At 55.5% G+C, this 23,587-nt stretch overlaps 1 protein-coding gene across 3 annotated transcripts; it reads left to right on the top strand.

The window, feature by feature from the left end:
• The first annotated feature begins 1,909 nt into the window (after positions 1-1,909).
• On the top strand, positions 1,910-23,177 carry Wnt4 (Wnt family member 4). 3 transcript variants are annotated; one of them, XM_087551412.1, is made up of 5 exons: positions 1,910-2,156; positions 13,456-13,691; positions 19,437-19,529; positions 19,617-19,759; positions 20,272-23,177. In XM_087551412.1, the coding sequence occupies exons 1-5, from the start codon at positions 2,080-2,082 to the stop codon at positions 20,737-20,739; spliced, it is 1,017 nt and encodes a 338-aa protein (XP_087407538.1). In that variant the 5' UTR covers positions 1,910-2,079; the 3' UTR covers positions 20,740-23,177.
• The last annotated feature ends 410 nt before the right edge of the window (positions 23,178-23,587 follow it).

Consider the following 23,587-nt stretch of genomic DNA (forward strand, 5'->3'; position numbering starts at 1 on the left):
AAGGGGGTGTGGTCATCTGGAGCCTGTATCCCCTCCCTGGGTCTCGCTCTGGAGATCCAGGCCCCTAGACCTCCTTGCACGGGTGACTCTTGCTCACTTCTAGGATAGGTGAGTCTCTCTTGCAGATCCAACTTGAGCTGACTGGACCTGCTGCACACTGGCGTGTCTTGCCCTAAGACTGAGGAAAGGCTTGGGGTCAGCTTTCAGGAGGGTGGAGGGCTGGGGTGGAGAGAGAAGGGGAGACCGAGTTCGTCTATACAAGCTGAAATGTTTGCATGTGCACGAGAATCCGTGAAGGGGAGGGAAGGCAGAAGTGGGAAAAGGTGAGACTCGGGACCAGGCACCAGGGTCCCTCTCTGTACACTTCACGGCTGCACCATGCAGGACCCATGCAGTGTGAGAAGCCCACACTCAGAGCAGCTCTGCGTGTTATTACGAAAGCGTGGGTTTTTGGTTTTTTTTTTGTTGTTGTTTTTTTTTTTTTTTTGAGAGCAGGCTAGAACATATTTTATCCCTCGTTTTGTTAGCTTGATTTATCACCTGCAAATATTTAGACATGTGGTACATGAACTCGCATCTGCACTTTTGCCGGGGCTCTACGGATCCCTACTACCTTCTGCCCAGTCTCCGTGCCAAATGCTTATCAAGCCTCTCCTGGGTTAACCCAGAAAACTGGAGTCAAACGTGGCCATGGTGTGGGGGTGGGCAGCCAAACTCACACAGGAGAAAACAGTTGGTTCTCCAAGGGCAGGGGCCGGGCCATTTTCTCTCCCCCTTGCTTTTAGTGAGAGGGTCTCTGGACTTTTGGTTCCCTGTTTAAACCCGGAGTTCCTCTAGCTCAGTGGGATGTAGCCTCAGGCAGGGCCAGAGGAGTCTGGACTCTATCAGTGACCTGGAGAGGGTGTGGCCCAGCCACGGCAAAGTAACTACTAATACGGAACTGAGCCTCAACATCAGCCTGGCATAGGTTTTTAAGAAATAACTCCACTCCATCCATTCACTCCACAAACGTGGCACCCACCTGCTCTGTGCCAGACACCAAGCTAAGGGCTGAATCTGCCTGGCGTGGGAGAAGAAGTAAAAGAAGCGCACAGAAACCCAAGCAGAAAGCAAAGATTGGTCCCTGTGCTAAAAGGAAGCCTTCCAGTTCCTAAGCAGAAGGTCTATACAGAAAGGCGAGGGGTTCACTCAAGACCTTGCTGCCTGGAGCGCGCCAGAACCCAGGGCGATCCAGAAGCGAGGTTTCGGATTCCCGGAGTCTTAGGCCACTGTCCCAAGCTGCCCGAAGTAGAGAGGCCCCTGTCCAGCTCCGGGAAAGCTGGAGGGAGGTGAGTGCTAGGGAGGGGCCGGACCACAGAACCCGGGGGGCCTGAGGGCGGGGAGGGGTCCGACGGGGACACCCTGGCGGCACCACCGCAGCCTGGTGCGCCCCGAGCGCTAGTGACTAGGTTCGCGCGAGTGGCAGCCGCTCTCGCTCCGGTGGCTCCGCAGGGGTCGGCCGGGGATTCCGGCTCCCAGGCGCCGGCGGGGGGCCGCGGGGCGCGGCCAGGGCGGCGCTGCAGTGCCCGCAGCGGCGGGCTGGGGGAGCTGTGCCCGCCCGTCCCTAAGGCCCCGGGCGGGGACCCAGCAGCTGGGTCGCCGCGCCTCTAGCTCGGCCCAACTGGGCGGCGTGCGGCCAAGCGTGCCTGCAGCGGGCTGGGGCTCCGAGCGCGTCCGGGCGCCTGGCCCGGGAGGCCCCCCAGGAGAAGCCCAGTCCCGCGGGCTCAGGACCGCCCCCGTAGGGGGGGGTGTCCCGCGCCGCTGGACCCGCCCAGGTAACCCCATCCTCGGCCCGCCCCCGGCCCGCCCCGCCGCCCGCCCGCCCGCCTCCGCCGCCACCGCCGCATCCCGGCTCTGGGGCGGCGCTGACAGTCGGGTCCGCCGGGCAGCGGGCGCAGCAGCGGGCGGCGCGGCCGGCTGCTCGGAGGCTGAGCCTCGCCGCGCGCCCCGGCCCGGCGCCCCAGCCCGTCCGCGCGGCGCCCACCTGCCGCCCCGACGGGAGACTTGCGGCCGCTGCCCGGGGCGGACACCCACGGCACCATGAGCCCCCGTTCGTGCCTGCGGTCGCTGCGACTCCTCGTCTTCGCCGTGTTCTCGGCCGCCGCGAGCAACTGGCTGTAAGTCTGGTTGGGGACCCGGCGGGCGGGGCGGGTCCCGGGGCAACAGGCGCAGGGGGCTCCCTGCAGGTGTCTCAGCCGCGGGACCCGAGGATCGCGCTTCTGCCGGTTCCTCCTGCCGGTCACCACCACTGTCCCGACTTCCCTCTGGAGTTCCCCGGACCCCTGCTGCCCGAGTCCGGCTTCCCTGCCCGGGGCAGCAGGGCTGGCAGCGCGTCTGCACCCGGAGGCTGCCCTGGGTGCTCGAGGGCGCGAGGGGGTGCGATCGCGGGGCGGTGGCCCAGGAGCGGTGCGAGGCGCAAACCGGCGGGCTGACAGGTCTCCGAGGGGAAGCGTCCCGGGCATAATAGCAGGTTAATAGCGAGGAGTCTAGGCGCGAGCTCCTCGCGCTGCGCCGTGCCGCGCTGCGGGCTGAGCTGGAGGCGTGCAGGGACCTGTTTCTGCCTGGGGGGGCGGGAGCCAAATGTAGAAGTCGAGGACCCGGGCGCCGAGCCTCTGAGAGCCCGCAGGCTGGCTCTGGCTGCTCCTCGCTGTTCCCTGAGGCAGGAAGAAACTTCTCCCAACCTTTATTAAAGAAGGCGACAGCCCCCATCCACAACCAAAGGTCTTGCCTAAGAAGGGAGTTGGTAACCGCTGGTGACCTATGTGTTTCACCATTACTGGGTCTGCGCTCGGTAGGATCCCTGAGAAGGCGAGCTAAGGAGATGGGCTAGTGACTAAGAGAACCAGGAACTAGACCTTAGAGACTCCTTCATCCCTCTTCAGTGACACTTCCCTATGGCCCAGGCTTAACCCTGGCCCCAACTTCTGTCGGGAGCTCTGCTGCCTTCCACTGTGGGCAGCCAGTGGGGAGCCAAGCTCCCGTATTGATCTGAAAAGCATGAGGTGGGAAGGGGGGATAGCCAACAGTGTAGCTGGGGTTTCCATGGAGACAGTGGGAAAGGAAAAATTCTCTCTGCATCAAGACCAAAGAACAAATATCTCCCATGAAATTGCCCTGAGTGCCCAATGGCTGTTGCTATGAGGTCATTGTGGCCAGCCAAGGCCCTGGAGACTGGAAAGGAGTGTGTTCGTTGGGGTCAGAGCCACCCAGAGCTTGGGAGACTGAGGTGATGTGGAATTCTCCCAGCTGTTCCGGAGAGCTAGTGATTCCTCTGAGGCCCAAAGTGTCTGCAGTGCTTTTGTTCTTCCTGCAGTCTTAATTTGATTAACACTTCAGGGGTTGTGGCAGAGTGGACGGAAACCAGGGCACGGCCACCGCACCCCTTTCCACTTCTTGCAGAATGCCCCCTCCCCCAGTGAGGCCTGGGTTGCAGCAGACCTGAAGAAGGGAACTGCTTTGAACTTGAAGGAGTCTGGGGTCTCTGGAGCTGCCTCTTAAACAGATGGGTTTAGAGACGGATGTGAACATCAGGGGAAACTAGAAGTGCAGCCCAGCACCACCAAGCAATACAAAAAAAAAAACAAAAAACAAAAAAAAAAAAAAACCTGAAGTAACACTGAGAACTCAAGTGTGTGAGCCAGGCCTGCAGCAAACACAGAAACAGCTGCCACAGAAAGGCCCTTCAAAGCTCCAGGTTCTTTAGCTCCCTTTATAGATGAGGAAACTAAGGCCCAGGGAAGGGAGCTACTCACCACATCGTGGACTGAACCCAGATGCTTTAGTTTCCAGACAAGAATAATCTACTTCTTGCCTGAGGCTGTCCTGAAGTTGACCCAGTACACCCAGGTAGAATTGCCACCTGCCTCCAGCCATGTCCACCACGCCCGCCCCAGTCCCCCAGCTCAGGAGGCAGTCCCAGCTTCAGGTCTTGCAAAGCATGGGGAATTCCAGGGCTCAGTTCTTGAGCCTTGTGCCTGCACCGAGTGGGGTGGGTGAGGAGGGGAGGCCTGGGCTTGGGGAGGTTGGCAAACCTGTTCTCTGCAACTGGGATGGCTCCTGCTGCTGGGCAGCCTGGCTCTAGACAACCCTGCTCACTCCTGTTCCACCGGGGCCCTGGGCCAGCTCAAAGAGACAGGAGGAAGGGGCTTCCTGGGACCCTACTGAACTAGAGAGGTTCTGAAGGGGAAGAGACCCCAGGCACGCACACACCCCCAAACTGGGATGACTACCTTGTACTTTTTAACACGTCCATCCTTAGCTAGAAACAGAACCAGCCCCTAGGCAAACAGGTGCCACAGCCCAGGCCCCCAGCAACTTGGATCTGAGTACAGGAACACAGGAGAAGCCACAGCTGGAATCGGTAAGACTGTGGGGCCTGCTCCTTGGCAGAGTGGAGCTCCTTAGCCTACAGGCTGGAGAACGACTTAATAACATCCATCCCCCACTGCACTGTCTGAATCCTTACTACACTGGAACCCATTTTATAGATGCGAAGACTGAGGTCCACAGAGGTAACCCAGAGCTACTTAGCTAGCAAATGGCAGAGCTATCAGCCTCCTGAAGCAAGAGCTTTGGGTTGGCAGCTGTCTATTCAGGCATGCTGGTAGCACCCTGTCTTTTCAAGAGTGAGCCAAAGGCCATTTGAGATGGCTCCACCCGTAAAGAAACTTGCTGCCAAGCCTGCCAACCTGAGTTCCTTCCCTAGGGCCCACATGGTGGAAGGAAAGAATCAACTCCTGAAAGTTGTCCTCTGACCCCCCCACACACACACACGTGCATGCACATGTACACCCAAATAAATAAATAAATATAAAAAGGTCAGGTGGTAGTGACGCACGCCTTTAATCCTAGCACTCGGAAGGTAGAGGCAGGCAGATCTCTGTGGGTGCAAGGACAGCCTGGTCCCAGGACAGACAGGGCTACACAAAGATACCCTGTCTCAAAAAACATAAATAAATGAATAGATAGATAGACAGACAGACAGGTAGATGGATGGATAGATAGATAGATAGATAGATAGATAGATAGATAGATAGATAGATAGATAGATAGATAGATAGATGGATGGATAAGTGGATAAGTGGATGGATGGATGGATGGATGGATGGATGGATGGATGGATGGATGGATGGATGGATGTACAAACAGAATAAGCCAAGCCACAGGCCTGGTCCCAAAAAGAAAGCTGGTAGTATATGCTGAGGGGCAAGGCCTGGGTAGACCTAACGGTAGACTACCCGGGGTGGGTTGATAGCTGGTTACAGAATCTGGGCTGCCAGGGCTTCCATCTCATGTCACCAGCCTGGTGGAGAAGCCAGATGTGCTTCTGCCTGCAAGCACTGGGCAAGACAGAGCCAGGAGCTAGGAGAGCTTTGCAGCCTGAGGCTGGGCAAGCCCAGAGAAACTGCATGCTGTGGAGTAGGCTGGTGTCTGGCACACAGACAAAGGTGGCAGCTTGTGCAGCTCCCACCACCGGAGGAGGAGTGGGGGAACACACCATCCATGGCAGAAGGCCTGTGCTTAGACTCACGGAACTGCCCCGCCACTTAGCTGTGTCTGAGTCATGCCCCAGCACCAAGTCAACATCAGGGGGTCAAGGGACACTTGGGCTCAGGTCACACTTCTACACTACATGCTGTGTGCCCTTGAGTGGGCTATGTCCACTCTGGGGTATTAGCCTCAGTAGCTTGTTCTGAACCCCAAATGAAAGATGGGGGACGAACTGAAAATGAGAAAGCTGAGGTTCCCCGAGCAGAAAGATAATGCCCTGAGCAAGGATCTTAACAGGCCCTCCCAAGTAAAACAAGGAACTCCTGCTGGGCTCAAAGGACAGACAGCCCAGGGTTCTCCCCAGCTGTGCCACCGCCCAGCTGAGGGGCCTTGGGCTAGCCTCGACTCTCACCTGTAAAGTGGTGCCTATGGGCACAGATGGTTCACACTGCTGTTCTAGAGCAGTAAGCCTTGCAGGCAGAGGCCAGGCATGGTGGAGGTGGGAGCCCTGGCAGTCGCCAGAGGCTGGGCTTCGCGGCCACTGAGCTGCAGAGCAGTGTCTATAGGGAGGAGGGAAAGAATGGGTACTTGGGGTACCCCACTATTGTCCCAAATAGTGCTGTCCAAATCTTATAGTTTACATAGAGAGGAGCTCAGGCTATCCCCTACTTGTTCTTCAGTAGCCTACCAGAACCGGCAGATCCATGCTTGGCTTGCAGGCATTCTGCTGGCCAAAGGGTTGTCCCCGGAAACACACTTCAGTGTCACTGGGGGAATAAAGAGAGGTGTCAAGTACCTTACTGGGCCAAGTCCCCACAGGTACTTCCTTGAGCCAAGCTTTCACAGGCCTGTTTGCCCAGAGGGGACGTAAGATCCCCACCCCCACAGGCTATGGGCAGAGTGAGGCGTGGCTCTCCAGTCCGGGCATGGGTAGAGCCAGCCCCATAGGTGAAAATGTGGCCTGTCACCCCAGGAATGCTTCCTCTTTAAATAGTAGAAGCCTGTGCTTGGAGCCTCTCCCATGACTCTGGGTAGTCATTCAAGGTCGCTAACTTAACACACACGAAGCACTTTACAGTTTATGCTGGGACCTCTCACCCTTGGTATTGTGGACGTGTTTCGATAGCACCCGAGAGTATTTAACGGGATATGAAGCCTTTATCCACTAGAAACCAAGAGCATACCCTTCATCCCTTGTCAGCTGATGTCCCAGGATCTACCGAGGTCACCAAATGTCCCAAGTCCCCCAGGCACACACATACCTACCCTAACTTCTTCCCTCCCCTCCAAGAGCAGAGGCCTGGAGGAAGCAGGGCCTGATGGTTCCAAGTCTCAAGGTCTGATCTATGTAACTGTAACCACCTTCTACTACATATGACGTGGTTCTATGGTCTCTGATGCTGGGGCAGGGGGGCAGGATTAAGTCTGTGCTACACAGCTCTGAGTGTCCCTCCTGTGCCTGGCACATACCTGCCCCAGTTATGGGTACTCGGTCACCAATGGATCAGAGGAAGGGGCTCAGTCACTGAGGGTTGGAGGCCTGAAGTAGGAAGGTCGGTCTCCACGTCCCTCAAGCTCTCGTGCTAACTGCGGCAGGACAGATCTGCAAGCTGGGTCCTCCCTCACTAGCTAAAGCAGAGCCTCCCAGCCAGCCTGAATCTTTCCCACCCCTCCTCATGGGGGGGGGGGGGGAGGCAGGACCAGGCTCTGCCTGAGGGGTTTGCTCAGGCGGCAGCCGGGACCCAGCTGTCTGCTATGGTTTGACTTTCTTCCCTCCACCCTGGATTAGCCATTGAGCAACTCAGCAAGTATCTGACAAGACAGTGCTCCCCAAACCTGTTGAAACTCGCCCAACATTAGGGCCCTGTGGGTGCGCTCACTCGGGAAGCTGAGCCTCTGCACCAAGCCTCTGGCTCTCCTTCCTTCCTGGGAGAGGAACGACTCAAGCTGAACCAACCAGGCGTAGATTGATGGGTGGGGGGAGGTGTTGCTGGCAAAGGTGACAGCACCCGCCTTTGCCCCCCCAACCCCAGTCACCCTCTGCTCCCAGCTAGCCTGCAAGAGGGGCTCCTGGTTTGCTCTGCAAGCAGCTGGGAGGTGGAGCTGAGCTGCGACCTACGGTTGCTTCCCAGATTTCCACAAGAGTTGCCAGGTTTTATCTCTCGAGTCCCAAGCTGCATCTTCAGTGATACAGCCGGCTCGCCCCGAGGGGAAGCTCACTCCCTGCTGTGACCCCGCCAGTCCCCTTTCTCCTGCAGCCCCGCTCTGCCTCCCCCATTTTCTGGCAAACTGGAAACCAAGCCATGTTTTAGAGGTTCCCCCCTCCCCCAAGACAGAACCCCTACAGCTCCTGGAAGGGACTTGGGTCTTCACAGAGAGCAGGGGAGTGAGGAGGAAAGAAAGGAGGAACTATCTTGCCCTTGTCCTAGGGAGTTAGGTTCCTCCCACCCCCGTGGCTCACAGCAACCTTGGAGGGGCCTGCTCTCTGCAGGGGATTGTTGATACCACAGAGAGGAGTCTCTGACCTACAGGGACTCTATTCCCGGCAGCAGCCTACAATCCCAGAATGAGAATCCCAAGAGTTTCTCTCCCCAAACTGGAGATAGCAGAACACTCCCTCCTGAGTCACGGTGCTTGGCTGCCCTGGCATTCCCAGCTTTAAGGATGAATCATAGACATCACCAATGAGGAAGGTCTTAGGGACCCTGAGCTACCATACAAGGGAGTGGTGGGCTTGCCCCTGAACCACAGGTCTGGCACCTACTGGCATCAGTGCTGTCTGTGCTGGACTCCAAGCCCCACAGCATATTCAAAGCAAAGCTATGTCCAGCCCAAGTCTCGTCTTCTCAAGCCTCTCCCCGTGGCTGATGAACAGAAAAGTGGGGGCACAGGATCTAGAGAGGAGAACTGGGAGGGTCTCTGCTGCCTAATTAGAGGCAAGGTGATGTCAGGAGGCACCTTAAAGCTGGCACCCACTCACTCCAGCAAGATACCTGACGCAGAAAGAGGAGACAAAATTGTACATCCTAGCACAGTGTGGGGCCATCCAGGTTCAAGTCTTGTCTTCTTGGCCCTGAGGTAGCTACTTGCTCCTCTTTGGAAGATAGAAAATGGAAATCAAGAGAAGAAATTGACCCACTCAATTAGAAGGAGGGACCTTGAGAGTTCAAGGCTAGCCTCAGCTACATAGTAAGTTCAAGGCCAGCCTGGGCTATATGGCCCTGCCTTTAAAGGGGAGGGGAGATAGAGATTAGTGGTAGAATGCTTGCCTAGCATGTATGAGGCCCCTGCTTCAGTCCCCTAGAGCGTAAGATAGATATATGGATGGATGGACAGATGGATGGATGGATGGATGGATGGATGGACGGACGGACGGACGGACGGATGGACGGACGGATGGATGGATGGATGGATGGATTGATGATGGATAGTCAAAAGAGTCTTCTGGGGGTCAGAGGTAGGAGGAGTCAGGAATCCTAGGAAACAGAAAAAATGAGCCCCAGAAGAAAACAGCATCTCTCTCCAACTAACAAAACAAACATGGAGCCTAGGGTAGTTGGCCTCGGTACTCAGATCCTATCAAACTGGGAAGGAGGCACAACAGAGCCAGCCCACTCCCACCCTCAGAACAGAATGTCTCCATGCTAGCCCTTCCCCCCCACCCTGGCTGCCCTCCATTGGTGGTACCTCTTTCCAGTGACTCCAATGGCTCCAGAGACCACAGACACAGACAACCCTACACACCAGAGCCATGGGGACATTCATTACCTCAACATCCTTCACTCCCCGTAGCAGTTGAATACCCTGCTGTAGACACAAGTCTCTGGAAGAACCCATCTGGGAGAATCCAGCCGCCTTTTACTTATGTCTGTGACACTGAGGGGCCCTGCCCTCCAAGCCCCTGAGCCATCTTTGGAACCTAAGCAGCCTGCCCTCAGGCCTCGAGGCCAGAATGCCCCATTTTCAAGTCCTCACCCCCAGTAACCAGCCTTGGAGCTGTATGCCATCTTCCTAGAGAGGAGAGATAAGGGGAGGGGACTCCCTGCTCTGTGGTGACTTGGCTATGCAACACTTGGCATGTGATGACGCAGGTGACAGGTGTGGGAGGGGCCGTGCTTCAGGTCATCTCCTTTCCCAGTCTCCAAGTCCCCTTGGCGCATTGAGCTTAAACTGGACCCAAGTCCACAGCTCCTGACCTCTTTGAGGAGCCAGTCTCTCCTCACCGCCCATCACCCCCTATCCTGGAAATGTCAAACAGGTGAGCTGGAAGCACTGGCGACCACTTCTCCAGTTCTAAAAGTGCATCAGGAGAGTCTCCGGAATCAACAGTTTAAATCAGACCAAAGTGATCCACCAGTCCCCTGGAAGGGTACGGAGCTGAAGTAGGGCCAGGGCTTGGCTCTGTGAGGGCAGAGAAGGTCCAAACAAAGACAGACAGGCACAGAATCCCACAAGGTCCAGCTGGAGGCAACAGGAAGGTAAAGAGGGCCATGGAGAGGGTCTGCCTCCTACAGTAAGAAAAACTGGTCTCCCCATTTTACAGATGAGCACACTGAGGTCAAAGTTCCAAAAATGGTTCATTAACTTGTTTTGAGTGACACGAAGATAGAAGACTGACCCAGGTTGTTTGCCTACCTGCCCAGAGCAAAGCAAAGGTCAGGGCACTCTGGTGCTCAGTACAGCAACCACTCAAACTGGTTAAAGAAATAGTGTACAGTTTAGATGGTTGGTTGTGTAGCAAGGGTCCTGGGGAGTTGTACATCCCTCCTGCTTCCTAAGAACACTGCTCTAGATAGAGTCTGTGGCCCCTTGCTTCTATCCACTAGCTGAGGGCTGGCCTGGCTTCGGGTACCCCCTTCTGCCAACTTGGCCTCCTTCCTCTCTGGTATGGAAGGCACAACTACTCCTGAGGAGTCTCTAAATGTGGCCAGGGCAGGCAGGGAGGCCAAAGGGAGGGGGCAGAGAGGCCTGGGCTGGTGTCCCAGCCCCCACCTGGACACTGTAGGGCCAGGACCAGTGCCACTGACCTGCTTGGCTCCCCACCACGGCCTGTCTTTCCCAGCCCCTCTCCTCTAGAGTCCAGGGAGCACCGGGGAGGAGCCACAGAGGTGTGGATTAGCCTCTCCAATTTTGTATATTTTGTTTAAAAAAGCAAGCAAACCTGGAAAAGCTTGGGACAAGCCCAGCTAATTTTAGTTTCTAATGAAAACAGCAGGTGGCTGAGAGGATCTGATCTCCCTGGCAGGGCCAGGGCCCTCCGGCCTCCTATCGGGCTGAAGGCACGGAGGGGAGGGCCTCCTGGGAGGAGCCTGCAGGACCCACAGGCCCCATTCGAGAAACTGGGCATAAGCTGGCCAGTGGCTGCAGCAGGGGCAGCCTGGGCTGGTGGGGTAACCTGATGAATGGCACAGCCGTGGCTGGAGTCCTGGGTGGCCAGGACAGCAGGTGACAAATTGCTAAGCCTATACTCAGCAATAGCAGGAAGGAGCCTCAACAGGAGCAGCGTAACAGGCTGGGAAAGCAGGGATGGTTAGCCTCAGACAGCCGGCTCAGGGGCAGCCGACACCCATCAGGCCCTGGCTCTGCCTCTTCCAGAAATGGCTGTGCAGTGGATATTTGAGCCCGACCCAGCTCCCGGGTCAGTGAATGGCACACGTGTCTCTGGGGGAAAGGTTGAGCCACTGTAGAACACTGGGAGGGACCACAGAGGCCAGCCACCCCCATCTTCCTCTCTCACCTCTGTTCTTTTGCCATCAGGGTGGGAGAACATCAGGACAGAGCCCCTAGCCAAGGCTACAGATATTCCCGAATACCTTCTGTGTGCCATGCCCTGTGTGGGAACTGAAGGGACGCAGCCTGAGGGGTCAACTCTCCAGCCATCCAGTGGGGCAAATCCCCAGCCAGAGAGACATGGTTGAGAGCCAAGAACTGCTTGCTGCTAGATAGCTAAGGGACTTACAAGTTGTTTCACCTCTGCAGGCCCTGGTTTGCTTCGTTCATCTGTGAAATGAGGTCAGGCACTTGCCAGGCTTCGGGGTGAGCGAGTGGTGTGAGGATAGGCTCTGGTCACTGAGGACTGGGCTGCCAACCCTCTCCAGCCTACGCCAGCTCTGGCACCCGCCAGGCAAACCCCTGGGGTCTCAGAGAGCAGGAACAGAGATGCCCAGGCCTCCCATACATGGGAGGGGCAGCTGTGGTGTCCAGTAAAGGCAGGACTGGGAGGTGGGCACGGGTGCTGTGACAAGCAGTTTCTCATCATCTTCCTGGACGCTGTCCCGTTGACTCACAGCTATGGCAGCCGGGCAGTGTCCCTGACACTATCGTCCCCGCCGGTCTCCCTGTTACATTCAGAACCTGAGGGAGGAATGCTCAATTCCTCGAGTCCATCTCTCCCTTTTGGTGGCATGGGACCAACAGGCCCTCTTCTGCCAACAGAAGGAGAATTCGAACTCTGATGGTGGGAAAGGCTGCAGAGATTCACCAGCTAACTCACGGTGCCTACAGCCAGCTACAAGTAGAAGGGGACTTGCCACGTGTCACAATGGACTGATGGCTTGGCCAGACCTCCCTACCTGCTCCTTCTGGCTGGAGACTTCAGGCCCTGAATGTCCCCCTTCAACAGAGGCTGGGTGGGGCCCAGTCCAGCCATACCTGACCTGCTTAGCTTCCAGGGAGGAGGAAAAGAGGTCTAAATATGATTAGGCAACATATATAGCCCCCGAGTCTTATAGGGAGTGGGGCTTCTATGCTTTTCTGAGAGTCCCTGGCTGAGTGGAGACAGGAAAATATCCAAGGGTAGGTTTAACTTCTTGACCCTTCAAGGAAGGACACAGTGGCCTCCCAACAGTGTCCTGGCCCACCGCCAGTAGCTGAGCTCTTGGCGCCCCCTGCAGGCTGAGTGACTTTGTGCATGTGGTTCTGCAGGAGACCCCCTTCTAATGGCAAGGGACGCAAAGCAGGGTGGAAGCTAGGGTTGTCATTTCCAGATGTTCCCTTATCCTGACCCTTAACATACCTTTCTCCTTTCTAAGTGACTCGGGTTCCTACACAGATTGACCAGGGTGCTGCTAGTCTGGGGATCTATACCCCAGGACCTGGGGAGATGGCTCAGTCTGCAAAGTACTTCCTATACCACCACGAGAACCTGAATTTGGTTCCCAGAACCCCTATAAACAGCCAGACCTATTGGAGAGGTAGTGGGGGCTGAAAGGGTTCCTAGAAGACCAGGAATGAATGCCACGGTAGGTTGATCCATCTGGCTCGGAGACTATCCATCTCCTTTGGTCCATTGGCGCTGCTAGGGACAGCTCCCAAGATGCACCCAGCCAAGCTAGGTGCATTAGGACACCTTGCTATGCTCAACCATCACAACAGCTTTTGGAATAAAAGCCACGATTCCAGTATGGATAAGGAAAGCTAGGCTCAACTTTACAGCCGGGGGCTTGGGGAGAGGACTCTTCTCTAGGAGCCAAGACCACAAGGTGGATGGGGATGTCCTAGTCTGAGCCTTCACAGGCTAACATCACAAATACTTGTTCAAGACTATTCTCTAGGCTAAACTCAAGATACGGCTAAAGCTCAGAGCATACTGACAATATCTGAGGTGAAACCCAGGCACCTGTGCTCTCCATAACCCCATAGATGGTCTCCAGGGGCAGAGAGGTCCAGCCTGCACCTCACCCAGCTTGGTTGGAGGGAACCCAGTTCCCAGATGCTTCTGCCCAAAATGTCAATCTCTAAATCTCACAGCATCTAGCAAAGGCTATGGAGTCGGGAAAACAAAAGAAAACCCCAAAGTTCTATCTCTCACCTGCTGTGAACCTTATACACAAGACCAGATGAGGCAGCACCCTGAACCCTGGGTGTGGGGGGAGAGAAAAGCAGGCCTCAGGGCAGCTGTACATCCCATCCAATCGCTGCCCCCAGGTACCTGGCCAAGCTGTCATCGGTGGGCAGCATCTCCGAAGAGGAAACGTGCGAGAAGCTCAAAGGCCTGATCCAGAGGCAGGTGCAGATGTGCAAACGGAACCTCGAGGTGATGGACTCAGTGCGCCGTGGCGCCCAGCTGGCCATTGAGGAGTGCCAATACCAGTTCCGGAACCGGCGCTGGAACTGTTCCACACTGGACTCCCTGCCTGTCTTCGGGAAGGTGGTGACACAAGGTGAGGGGGGGGAGGTGTTTTGGGGACATGGGCTATCTGTGGGCAGCCCTGGGTGTCTGGGGTCTGTGTGCAGCCCCGGGTGTCTGGGAAATGATATTTCTAGGGCCAGGCACATCTGAGATGGTTCAGGAGCAGAGGCTGCACAGAGCCAAGGATACTAGGTAGAGGAGAGGAGGTCAGACAATGCCTGCCATCACAAAGCTGGTCCAGGAGTAGAGGCTGGAGTAGTCCTTATTTTCCAGAGGGAGAAACCGGGGCTCAGAGAAAAGACAGCCCCAGGCTCCTCAAAGGATGAGCAGACTCAGGCTTCAACCTGGAGTGCACTGTTCACCTTTGCAGCTAGCCTTGGGTCCTGAAAGCCACTTGTGCTTGTGACAGTTCTACAGCACACCTGCTGTGGCCATCTCCTGTCCTCTGGGGCTCACAGTTCATCGGGGACCCCACAGTCCACCACAACACAATGAAAGCAGACACCCACAGCACTGACCGTGGGCTGGGCACCATTTTAAGGACTGTAAGAAACAAAGCTAACTCAACAGCCCTTTGTTCAGACTCCCATGTAACAAGTGAGGAACTGAGGGCCGGAGCAGTTACATCATTTGCCTTGGGTCACAGAACTAGAGAGAGGCAGGATCTGAACCTACACCAAGTGGGGGACAACACTGTCACTGCCAATAAATACAGGAGCAACAGAACAGGAAGTTGGAGGTCTCACCTTGCCAGTACTGGGTACTATAGAAAGGCTTTTGCAAAGAGATGAAGCCCTGGCTAAGACTGGTAACACGAGAGCCAAATGCAGGTGAGCCAGGGCCAAGCAGAGGTTCTATGGAACGGGAAAGTTCCCGCCGTCCAGGGAATGCTGAAAGCCAAGCTGCCTTTCTACCTCTTGAGCAAGATGCTGACACGTCTGAGACTCCAAGTTGACAGGGCTGTTTGACTTGCTCAAGCTACAGGACGGGGTTGCCTGGGCCAACCTTTGTCTTGGCACCTGTGGGTCTGGACATCCCTGGCTGCTAGGCTTGTGGCAGACCGTTTGGATGCTGTTGGAAACCAACTGTCATTGAAATTTGGAAGCCATTCTCCTGGGAGCTGGCAGGGGCCGGCAGGCATGAGCACACTTGGCATTGCTAAACTGTACTGTTCTGAGAAAGAGACAGATCCCCAATGAGCTGCCCGGCAGTAGAGTGTCTGCTGTACTGGTGAGGTCCAGAGCCATCCTTCTTATATTGTTCTCCGGAAGTCCCTCTCACACAGTAGGTGTTCCAAGTGTCCTCTAGAGCGGTGGTTCTCAACCTTCCCAATGCTGCAATCCTTTAATACAGTTCTTCGTGTTGTAGTGACCCCCCCACTATAAAATTATTTTGTTGCTACTTCCTAATTGCAATTTTGCTACTGTCATGAACTGTTATGTAAATATCTGATATACAGGACATCTGATACGGGCCCCTATGAACGGGTCATTTAACCCAAAGGGGTCATGGCCCACAGGTTGAGAACCACTGCTCTCAAGGAACTGGCAGGTACATCAACAAGGCTTCCCATGCTGGGCGGTCACACCCCTGTCCCTTTGCACATGCTATGTCCTCCTCACTACCCAACCCCTTCTCTACCAGCTAAGCAGTCCCCACCCAGATCTTTTTCCTTTAGCCCTAGCCCTTCCTTCTGGGATTTATGCCTGTGTGGTGTCATTTCTTTGAAGATATTCTCTTACTGCATAATACAGGCAGGCCGGCCCTGAGCTTGTTATGTAGCCCAGGCTAGCCCTAAACTTGGCAATATTTTTACTTCTGCCTCCCAAGTGCTGGGATGACTAACAGGCCTCTATATTCTTTACGGGGGGAGTATATTTTATATTTTCCCTTTTTTCATATAACATCATATTTATTTTTAAATTTTTATTTTAAAAAAAATTTTTAAAAAGTTTCAGGGTGTGATTCTTACATACTCATTTTTAAGTTCACTGAACATTTTAATATGGCTGACTTGCAACTATGTATCCAGATATACCTCAGACTACTACTTTATACTTCTACACTGAAGTGTGACAGTTCTCTGCCCCTCCCCTTTCTTCACCACTGCATCCCCAAGCAACAGTGACAGCTCAAGTACCTGTCTCCCAGGATACCTCCAAACCTGACATGGAGGGCAACCAGTGGTTGTCATCTAGTGACGGGTCAGGACAAGTACTTGAAAGGACAAGGAAAGGGGGACATGACTGGTGAGTGCCAGCCAGAAGCTAGGACAGACCTGTGGGCAGAAGCCAGAGAAGGGACTAGCCCTGTCCCCCCTGAAGACATAAGAACTCTGCCAGACCGAGTGGAAGCTGTCCTAGAGTGATGTCTGAATGGCCTGGTGAAGCGTCCCGTCCCTTTAGAGCTAAGTCAAGGCCTTAAGGACCTCAAAGACCAGGCCAGTCACAATAGGCAGACGGCAGCCATATCTGGGGATACGCTTGATCTCATCCCCCACACACACCTTCCTCCATTCTGTATTTTGTTTTCTTCACTAGTAAAGTTCCTCCTAGAACACTCTTACCTGGTCAGTCTCCACTGAGCCGAGGGGGAAAAGGACTGGTCACTCTGAGCACAGGCTTGGTTCCCAGAGGGCTAGCTAGCATCTTCAGCAGTGACAACTGGGAGGCAGGCTCGGCAGATGTCTACACACGAGCTACCTGGTTGTGGCAGTGACTTCAGGCATACAAGGGGACAGAAAAGATCCCCCTTTGGGTCTAGACTGCAGCCAGTGAAGAAAGGAGCTCCGTGCATTGGCCTATCCTCTGCTATCTAGCCCAGGTCATCCTCACAGCAGCTCTGAGTTTATGGCATTCCCAACTTACAACTGAGAAGTCTGAGGGAGCCAAGGGTGGTGATGACCCAGATCCTGTCCCTGCCAGCTGTGAGAACTTGGGCAAGGGCTGTGCCCTCTCTGTAACTCAGTGTCCTTCCTAGAAAGTGGGGACAAACTCGGGGCCCACCTGCTGAGATCCTGGAGAGTGCACAGGGCAATGGTGGAGTTACACCATTTCCTGGCCTCCATTGGGACACCCACCTGGTGCCCAAAGGTCACCACACCCTGGGCCAGCTTTCTGCTGGATTGGCTTCCCTTCCGCCATCTGGACAGATGTCACCATGACATGCTCCTGAGTCAGACAGGCTCCCGTCCCGTCCCCATTTTGCCTTTGCTGCTGAAGAGCCCAGACACGCCTGCCTTGTGTTTTCTAGAGAGCAGCCTACGATTGTGTGCATCCCGAAGGGATCAGCATATAGAAAGACCCCCTGCCCACGGTGGACCTCAGGAATAACAGCTGTTGGGCCTATAGGGTCACTTCAAACTCCCAACTCCAGGCATCTCTTAGTCCCTTAGAATAGATGGCACTGAAGGCAGACCTAAGGGACACATAGGACTCGGACCTGTGCAGCCAAGATGTGGGGTACTCTGGGAAGAAAACCAGCTGAAGGGAGTTGTAGGTGTCAGGGTAGACGGGGAAGAAAGCTGCAGAAGGGGCCCTTGAGAGTTCTGCCTTCCTCTGGCCCAAGAAAGGAGCAAACAAAAATGCCTCCCTCCGTCCTGCAGCTACAGCATGACCAGGGTGAAGTATCTGTCACCTCCCTAGGACACTCCCAGCATGGCACTCTCAAACCCACCATAATGCCTTTCTGCCATTAAACATTCCCGGGGGGAAATCGGGGACTCTTCCAGAGACCAAGACTCCAGTCTGGGTACCTTGGAAGCCACAGGGGCCATACTACTGAAGCTGAGTGTCTGGAACCCAGAGTCGGTGAGAAAAGACTGAGTTCAAATTCTGGCCATCCCAAATGCTAGCTGGGTAACCCTGGGCAGGCTGCCTCTCCACTCAGTGATTCACTTCTAGTCTTATTGTGAAAAGCTGTATCTTGGTGCTAGGTACTCAGACAACATTTGCACATAGTAGGCTTTCTGTGAGCTGTAGCTTTGACTAATAAGGTCTTGGAGAGCCTCTTCATTCAGTCACTCAGAAAGCGATTACGATGACCTCAGTCAACGCAGACAAAAGAGACAGTGGTCTCCCAGGTGACCCCATAGTGGGACTCGTACCCACTACGAGCCACTGGCGCTAGGGGGCAGAGGTGTACAAGAGTCAGGGTTGGGCAGAGACTGCCTAGGCAGTTAAAGAAGCAAAGGGACTTCCTAGGGCAGAGGGCTAAGGCCACCCACCAGTCCCATCAGCCCCATCTCCTGGGACTTCCCTTCCCCCTTGGTCTTTGGGGCAACGATTTGTGCTGGTTCAGGCCTAGAAATACCAGAAATACCAGAAACTGAAGTTGTCTCTCTTTGGGCGGCCACAGCATAAAACCAACCAACATGAGCCTGCTATTAACCTCAATTAGCTTGGAGAAGATTCCATCCCAGACTGTCGAGTCTCCGTTGCTCCAGCCAAGCCCCTCAGTGCAGGCCCAAAATGGCCAAGCAGCGAGTGGGCAGTGGAAAGGACGCTGGGTGGTACTCCCTGCTTAAGAACTGCCCCGAGAACAGGGTGTCCTACATGTTGGGGGCTGAGCTGCCTCCTACTCCAGCGCCCAGGCTGGGCTGCCTCTGTCCACAGACCAGCACAGTGGAGGTGACTGTTCTCGTCTGACCGTGGTGATGGCTCCCTAGGGCAGCTGGGAGCGCAGGCCTGGGTGTCGCAGAGGTAATTGCCAACCACGGGGGCCAAAGGCTGCCCCCACCACTCTTGTGGATACCGACCCTGCATCTAAAGACAGAAGGCCAACCACAGCACACAGAGGCCCTCACAGGGTCTTGGATGGGAGCAAGCCCCACTGTCTGGTCACACACCCAGCCGGCACGGATGCTCTGTTCACACACTGCCCCTGCTCACCCCCAGAAAGAGGCTCCACAGGAGCTACACCCCAGGCACGGTTCCTAGGAGGGTAAAAACATCCATTCAGGCAGGGGAGGAGGGCTGTCACCAAAATAGAACTGCTGAGCAGCCAGGGGCAGGAGATGCAACCACTACAGAGAGGCGGGCAGACCTGTGCTACACACTCCTGCCTCTGTCACCTGATCGTGGGACTGGGATGGGCTTGAGTGCAATACCCTCCCTACCCCGGGTCAGCAGGAGGGGCTCAGGGCTAGGAGCTGCCAATACTATGGTTTCGAGTCTCAAGGAAGCAGGAGACATTGTGAGCTGCAGGACCAGCCCGAGCAAGAGCGTGGACAGGGTCACAAGGGGGAACTCAGAGCCCAGGGAATAGTTCAACAAAGGGCCAGAGCTGGGGTGGCAGTGTGGCTGCACCCCTTCAGGGCTCTATAGCCGGCTCAACTCCCCGGACTGTCACAAACTGACATGCCTATCCCTGGCCTTCTGGAAGAGGCAGCATTCTTCAGGAGCCAAGCGATCAGACCCTGAAGCCAAGCTGTCTGCTGGCTCAGCCACGTGCTGTGTGACAAGCTGCCAAGCCTCTGTAAACTGGGGGTGACCATAGCGCTTGCCTCACCAGGCTGTTGGGAGGATGCGCTGGTCCTCACGTGTGAAGGAGTTTCAGCTACTGGTGTGATCAGAACAAGAACCTACTGTGTGCTTGGCAGGCAGGCTCTCCACCTACCCTGTCCCTCCTTGGTGCCCAGCATTCAGCAGCCCTCATATACCTCTCCCTTTCTGCAAGGAAAATACAGATGTGGTGGGTGCCCCAGGACCTAGCCCTTTCCTCCCTCTGCCTCCCACAGGGACCCGGGAGGCGGCCTTTGTATACGCCATCTCTTCAGCAGGTGTGGCCTTTGCAGTGACAAGAGCATGCAGCAGTGGAGATCTGGAGAAGTGTGGCTGTGACCGGACAGTACACGGGGTCAGCCCACAGGGTAAGCACATCTGTTCAAAGGGGAGGGCAGGGACCTAGCCCCAGGTCCAAACTCACCCCAGAACTCTTTCTGCCCACCACACCCCAGGTTTCCAGTGGTCAGGATGCTCGGACAACATCGCCTATGGCGTAGCCTTCTCACAGTCCTTTGTAGACGTCCGAGAGAGAAGCAAGGGGGCCTCCTCCAGCCGGGCACTCATGAACCTTCACAACAACGAGGCTGGCAGGAAGGTAGAGTGGTACCAACCCCATCGGCCCTGGGGTGGGGCTGCACGGGCAGAGTCCCTGAAATGATCCCACAGTTACTGTGGAAGCTGGTCTTCTCATCAGGCACCTCTGTAGGCCACGGGTTGGTAGTGGGGGGAGCAGATCCAGTCCTGTCCACCCAGACATCATGTGCTTACCTGTGACCCCATCTGCCTTCCTGATGTGTACTCCCAGGGTCCCTGTGGAGATTCAGCACAGTACTGTGTTCCTCAGGTCGCCTGCCACTCACTCAAATGCTTCACCGTGTCCTCCAGCAACTCCAAGTACCCCAAGTTCAGGGACAGCACCTCACTGCTCTGTCCCCAACATAGCTTTCCAGCTCCACATAGCATCCAGTAGATGTTTATACAAAGAGGCACAGCAGTGAACCCCTTGGTTCTCCCTTAGTCCTCCTGGCCACCTGTTGATCCCCAGGGGACGCTCCCCACCTCCACTGTCCCTGATCGACCCTCTCGTGTCTGCTTCTTCCCCCGCAGGCCATCCTGACACACATGCGGGTGGAGTGCAAGTGCCATGGGGTGTCAGGCTCCTGTGAGGTAAAGACATGCTGGCGAGCGGTACCGCCCTTCCGTCAGGTTGGCCACGCACTAAAGGAGAAGTTTGACGGCGCCACGGAGGTGGAGCCACGGCGCGTAGGCTCCTCCCGGGCACTGGTACCGCGAAACGCGCAGTTCAAGCCACATACGGATGAGGACCTGGTGTACCTGGAGCCAAGTCCAGACTTCTGTGAGCAGGACATGCGCAGCGGCGTGCTAGGCACGAGGGGCCGCACTTGCAACAAGACGTCTAAGGCCATTGACGGCTGCGAGCTACTGTGCTGTGGCCGCGGCTTCCACACAGCGCACGTGGAGCTGGCAGAGCGCTGCGGCTGCAGGTTCCACTGGTGCTGCTTCGTCAAGTGCCGGCAGTGCCAGCGGCTCGTGGAGATGCACACGTGCCGGTGACCGTGCCCGCCTGTGCCCAGGACCACCTGCGTGGCCCAGGGAAGGCCAATAACTTAAACAGTCTCCCGCCACCTACCCCAAAAGATACTGGTTGTATTTTTTGTTTTGGTTTGGTTTTTGGGTCCTCAAGTTATTTATTGCCAAAAAAAAAAAAAAAAAAAAATAGGCAGGCAACCCCAAGGGCACCAACCAGGGCCTCCCCAAGCCTGAGCCTTTGTGTGTGGCTGCCACTGACCAAAGGGACTCTGTTTATGCCTCTGGCTGTCCAGTCTGGCCACTGCTGACTACTCAGCTCTTGTTGGCGTCCATCTTTCTACATGTAGACTAGAAGGTAGGTACTGAGGAGTGGTCGTAGACGCCCACCATCCAGGGAAACCGAAGGCCCGGATGGCAGGGACGACAGGTTCCATCTGGGTGGAATTTACATCGTCTGCAGGAAAGGAGCTTGCACCTCTCCACCCCACATACATACAGGGACTGCCAGTAACCCTGGCTCTACAGGTCCCTAGAAAGGGAATGGACAGAGTATCAGGTTAAAGGCTGAGGACTCTCGGCCCTCACGTGAGCAGCTATTCCGGGCAAGTGCCAGTGAGTAAGAGCAAGAATGCCCACCTGAGGCCAGCCTGCCTCAGTCTCCTCGTTGGGAGGGGAAGCTGCCCCTACTCCTGGACTCTCCTAGGCAGGGTTAGGGTGTCATCCTGGATCAGATCCTAGCTTGGGCCTAGCGAGTCACACGCCCCAGCCCCTGTTGTGAGTCACCCTCACAGTTCTGTCCTCTGTGAAGCTGAGAATGGAAATGTCACCGAAACAGGAAAGGGCCGTGCAAAGAGATCCCATCCTGTGGTATCTCCCTCAGTTAACAAGGCCTACTGAGCAAACACTAGGCCCCAGGCCCTGTCCTGGGGTATCGCCCATGGTGAGCGCATCTGTCCTGGGAACAAACACTGATGTCCACACCCTCTCTACAGCAGGTGGTAATGCCTGTCAGCCCCACAAGACCTTGGCAGAGGCAGGGGCAGGCTCTTCCTTGGGCCTGAGCAATGGGCTAGGGGCTCTGGCTATAATAAAAGGTACAGGGAGACGAGGCAGCAGATGCCAGAGACCACAGGCTGGGCTGGAACCCACGGGTCTGCAAAGGGCTAAGAGGCTGAGTGAAGCGAGAGAACAGCTGGAGGCCTGACTGGGTCTCAGAATCCAGGGCACCTCCATGCCCAGGACCTCGGGTCCCCAAAGGCCTTGAGTACAGAAAGGACAAAAGATATCCCAGGGGCAGCTTCCATACCTGATGCCTGGCCCAGGACACCAGCCAACCTGTCAAGAAGCTACAAACTGCTCTGTGAACAGGACACACGCAGAACCAACTGCCTCTCAGTTGGATGACCAATCCTCAGAGGAACGTTCCAGCCTGATCTCCAAGTTGCGCCCATGTCCAGGACTCCGGGTTCGATGCTTCAGCTCTGGAATCCCCTTTGGGATTCTGAAATCCCAAGCTCTTTGCTATTGGGTGGTGCGAACGCAGACTCCAGGATTGTGAATGTGGGCACAGGCCTGCACGAACTCTCCTCTGAGCCTGTGGTTTGTGCCTTCTGGCCTTGGCTCCCTCACGAAGAGGGTCAACACCCTTGGCCCCCATCCAAGCTCTCCACTCACTGTCCATCTGAAGAGGCAGCCAAAACCAAGTGAGATTCTGGAACCACATTCAAATGCAGGGATAATCTTGGGCAGGCTGGCTCTGATGTGGACGAAAGCTGAGCCGACCAAGGGTCCCCACAGCTGCCCAGCTGGGCCCACCGCTCCTCCAGTAGACTTAGTTCAGCACCAGGGAAGATGCGAGCCCCTCCACAGAGCCAGGCCCAGACTAACCAAGCATGGGGCTACCCCTTCAGAGAATGCTGAGCCAAGGTCCCCATCCAGGGGCAGTGGGGTCGAGACTGCTTATTGTTTTGATGGACACTGTACCAAGGAGGAGAGTCCCTAGCTCCCCTAAGATGATCCTCCCGGAGTTCTGCAGGCTGTGACTAGGTGAATCAGACCACAGGCTAAGAACCACTGTCGAGGCCAAAGGAATCCACAGCCACAGGGGGGGAAAAAGGCTTCACTGGACTTGTCCAGCTCTAAACTCTCTCAGATCTAAAGAACTGCAAAGACAGGACAATTCACCACATTTCTGTCACACGGGACCCAGGAACCTGGCCAGAAGGTTCAAGCCCTACCTGAACCACTCTCCACTGTTCTTGTCACAAGGCGAAAGTGGTATTCCTTTCTTTGAGGCCAGGGCTGGATAAAGGCAGCCCTGGGTGCTGCTATTCTACTCTGCCGCCCCGCCCCACCCCACCCCACCCCACCCTCCAGTTTTTATATGAGGCTCCTTGGCATTGTGACATCCCCATGGCATAGTCTGAGATGCACGATAAAATGGTTATTTCTCTAGCTGGCAATCTGTAGTGGTACCATCTGTTTTTTAATAGAATAGGGAGACGGGAGACGCTTCAAGAAGGACATGGGTAAAGCAGGTGCGATTTGCTAAGTATTTATAAAGTAAATTCTAAGCATGGGAGCCTCCTGCCCTTGCTTCTAAAGACCTGGACTGCGGCCCATGAGGACCTACCTAACGTTGTGTGAATCTATCGACAGCGGCTTTCTCTATACTTCACTACGCCATGGATAGCTATGTAAACTTTGCCCTGACTTAACTGAACATTCATTTCAAGTGTTTGTGTGGGGGAATTGAGTCCTGATAAAACAGGGGTTGATGTGGAACACGGGGGACAATGGGACAGAACCAAATTTCCATACCGAGACAAAGGAACCAGAGGCCTGTAGGTCAGAAGGGAATGAGCAAGGAAGG

This window comes from Rattus norvegicus, chromosome 5 (genome assembly GCF_021556685.1).
Source record: "Rattus norvegicus strain SHRSP/BbbUtx chromosome 5, alternate assembly SHRSP_T2T, whole genome shotgun sequence".
Classification (NCBI taxonomy): domain Eukaryota; kingdom Metazoa; phylum Chordata; class Mammalia; order Rodentia; family Muridae; genus Rattus; species Rattus norvegicus.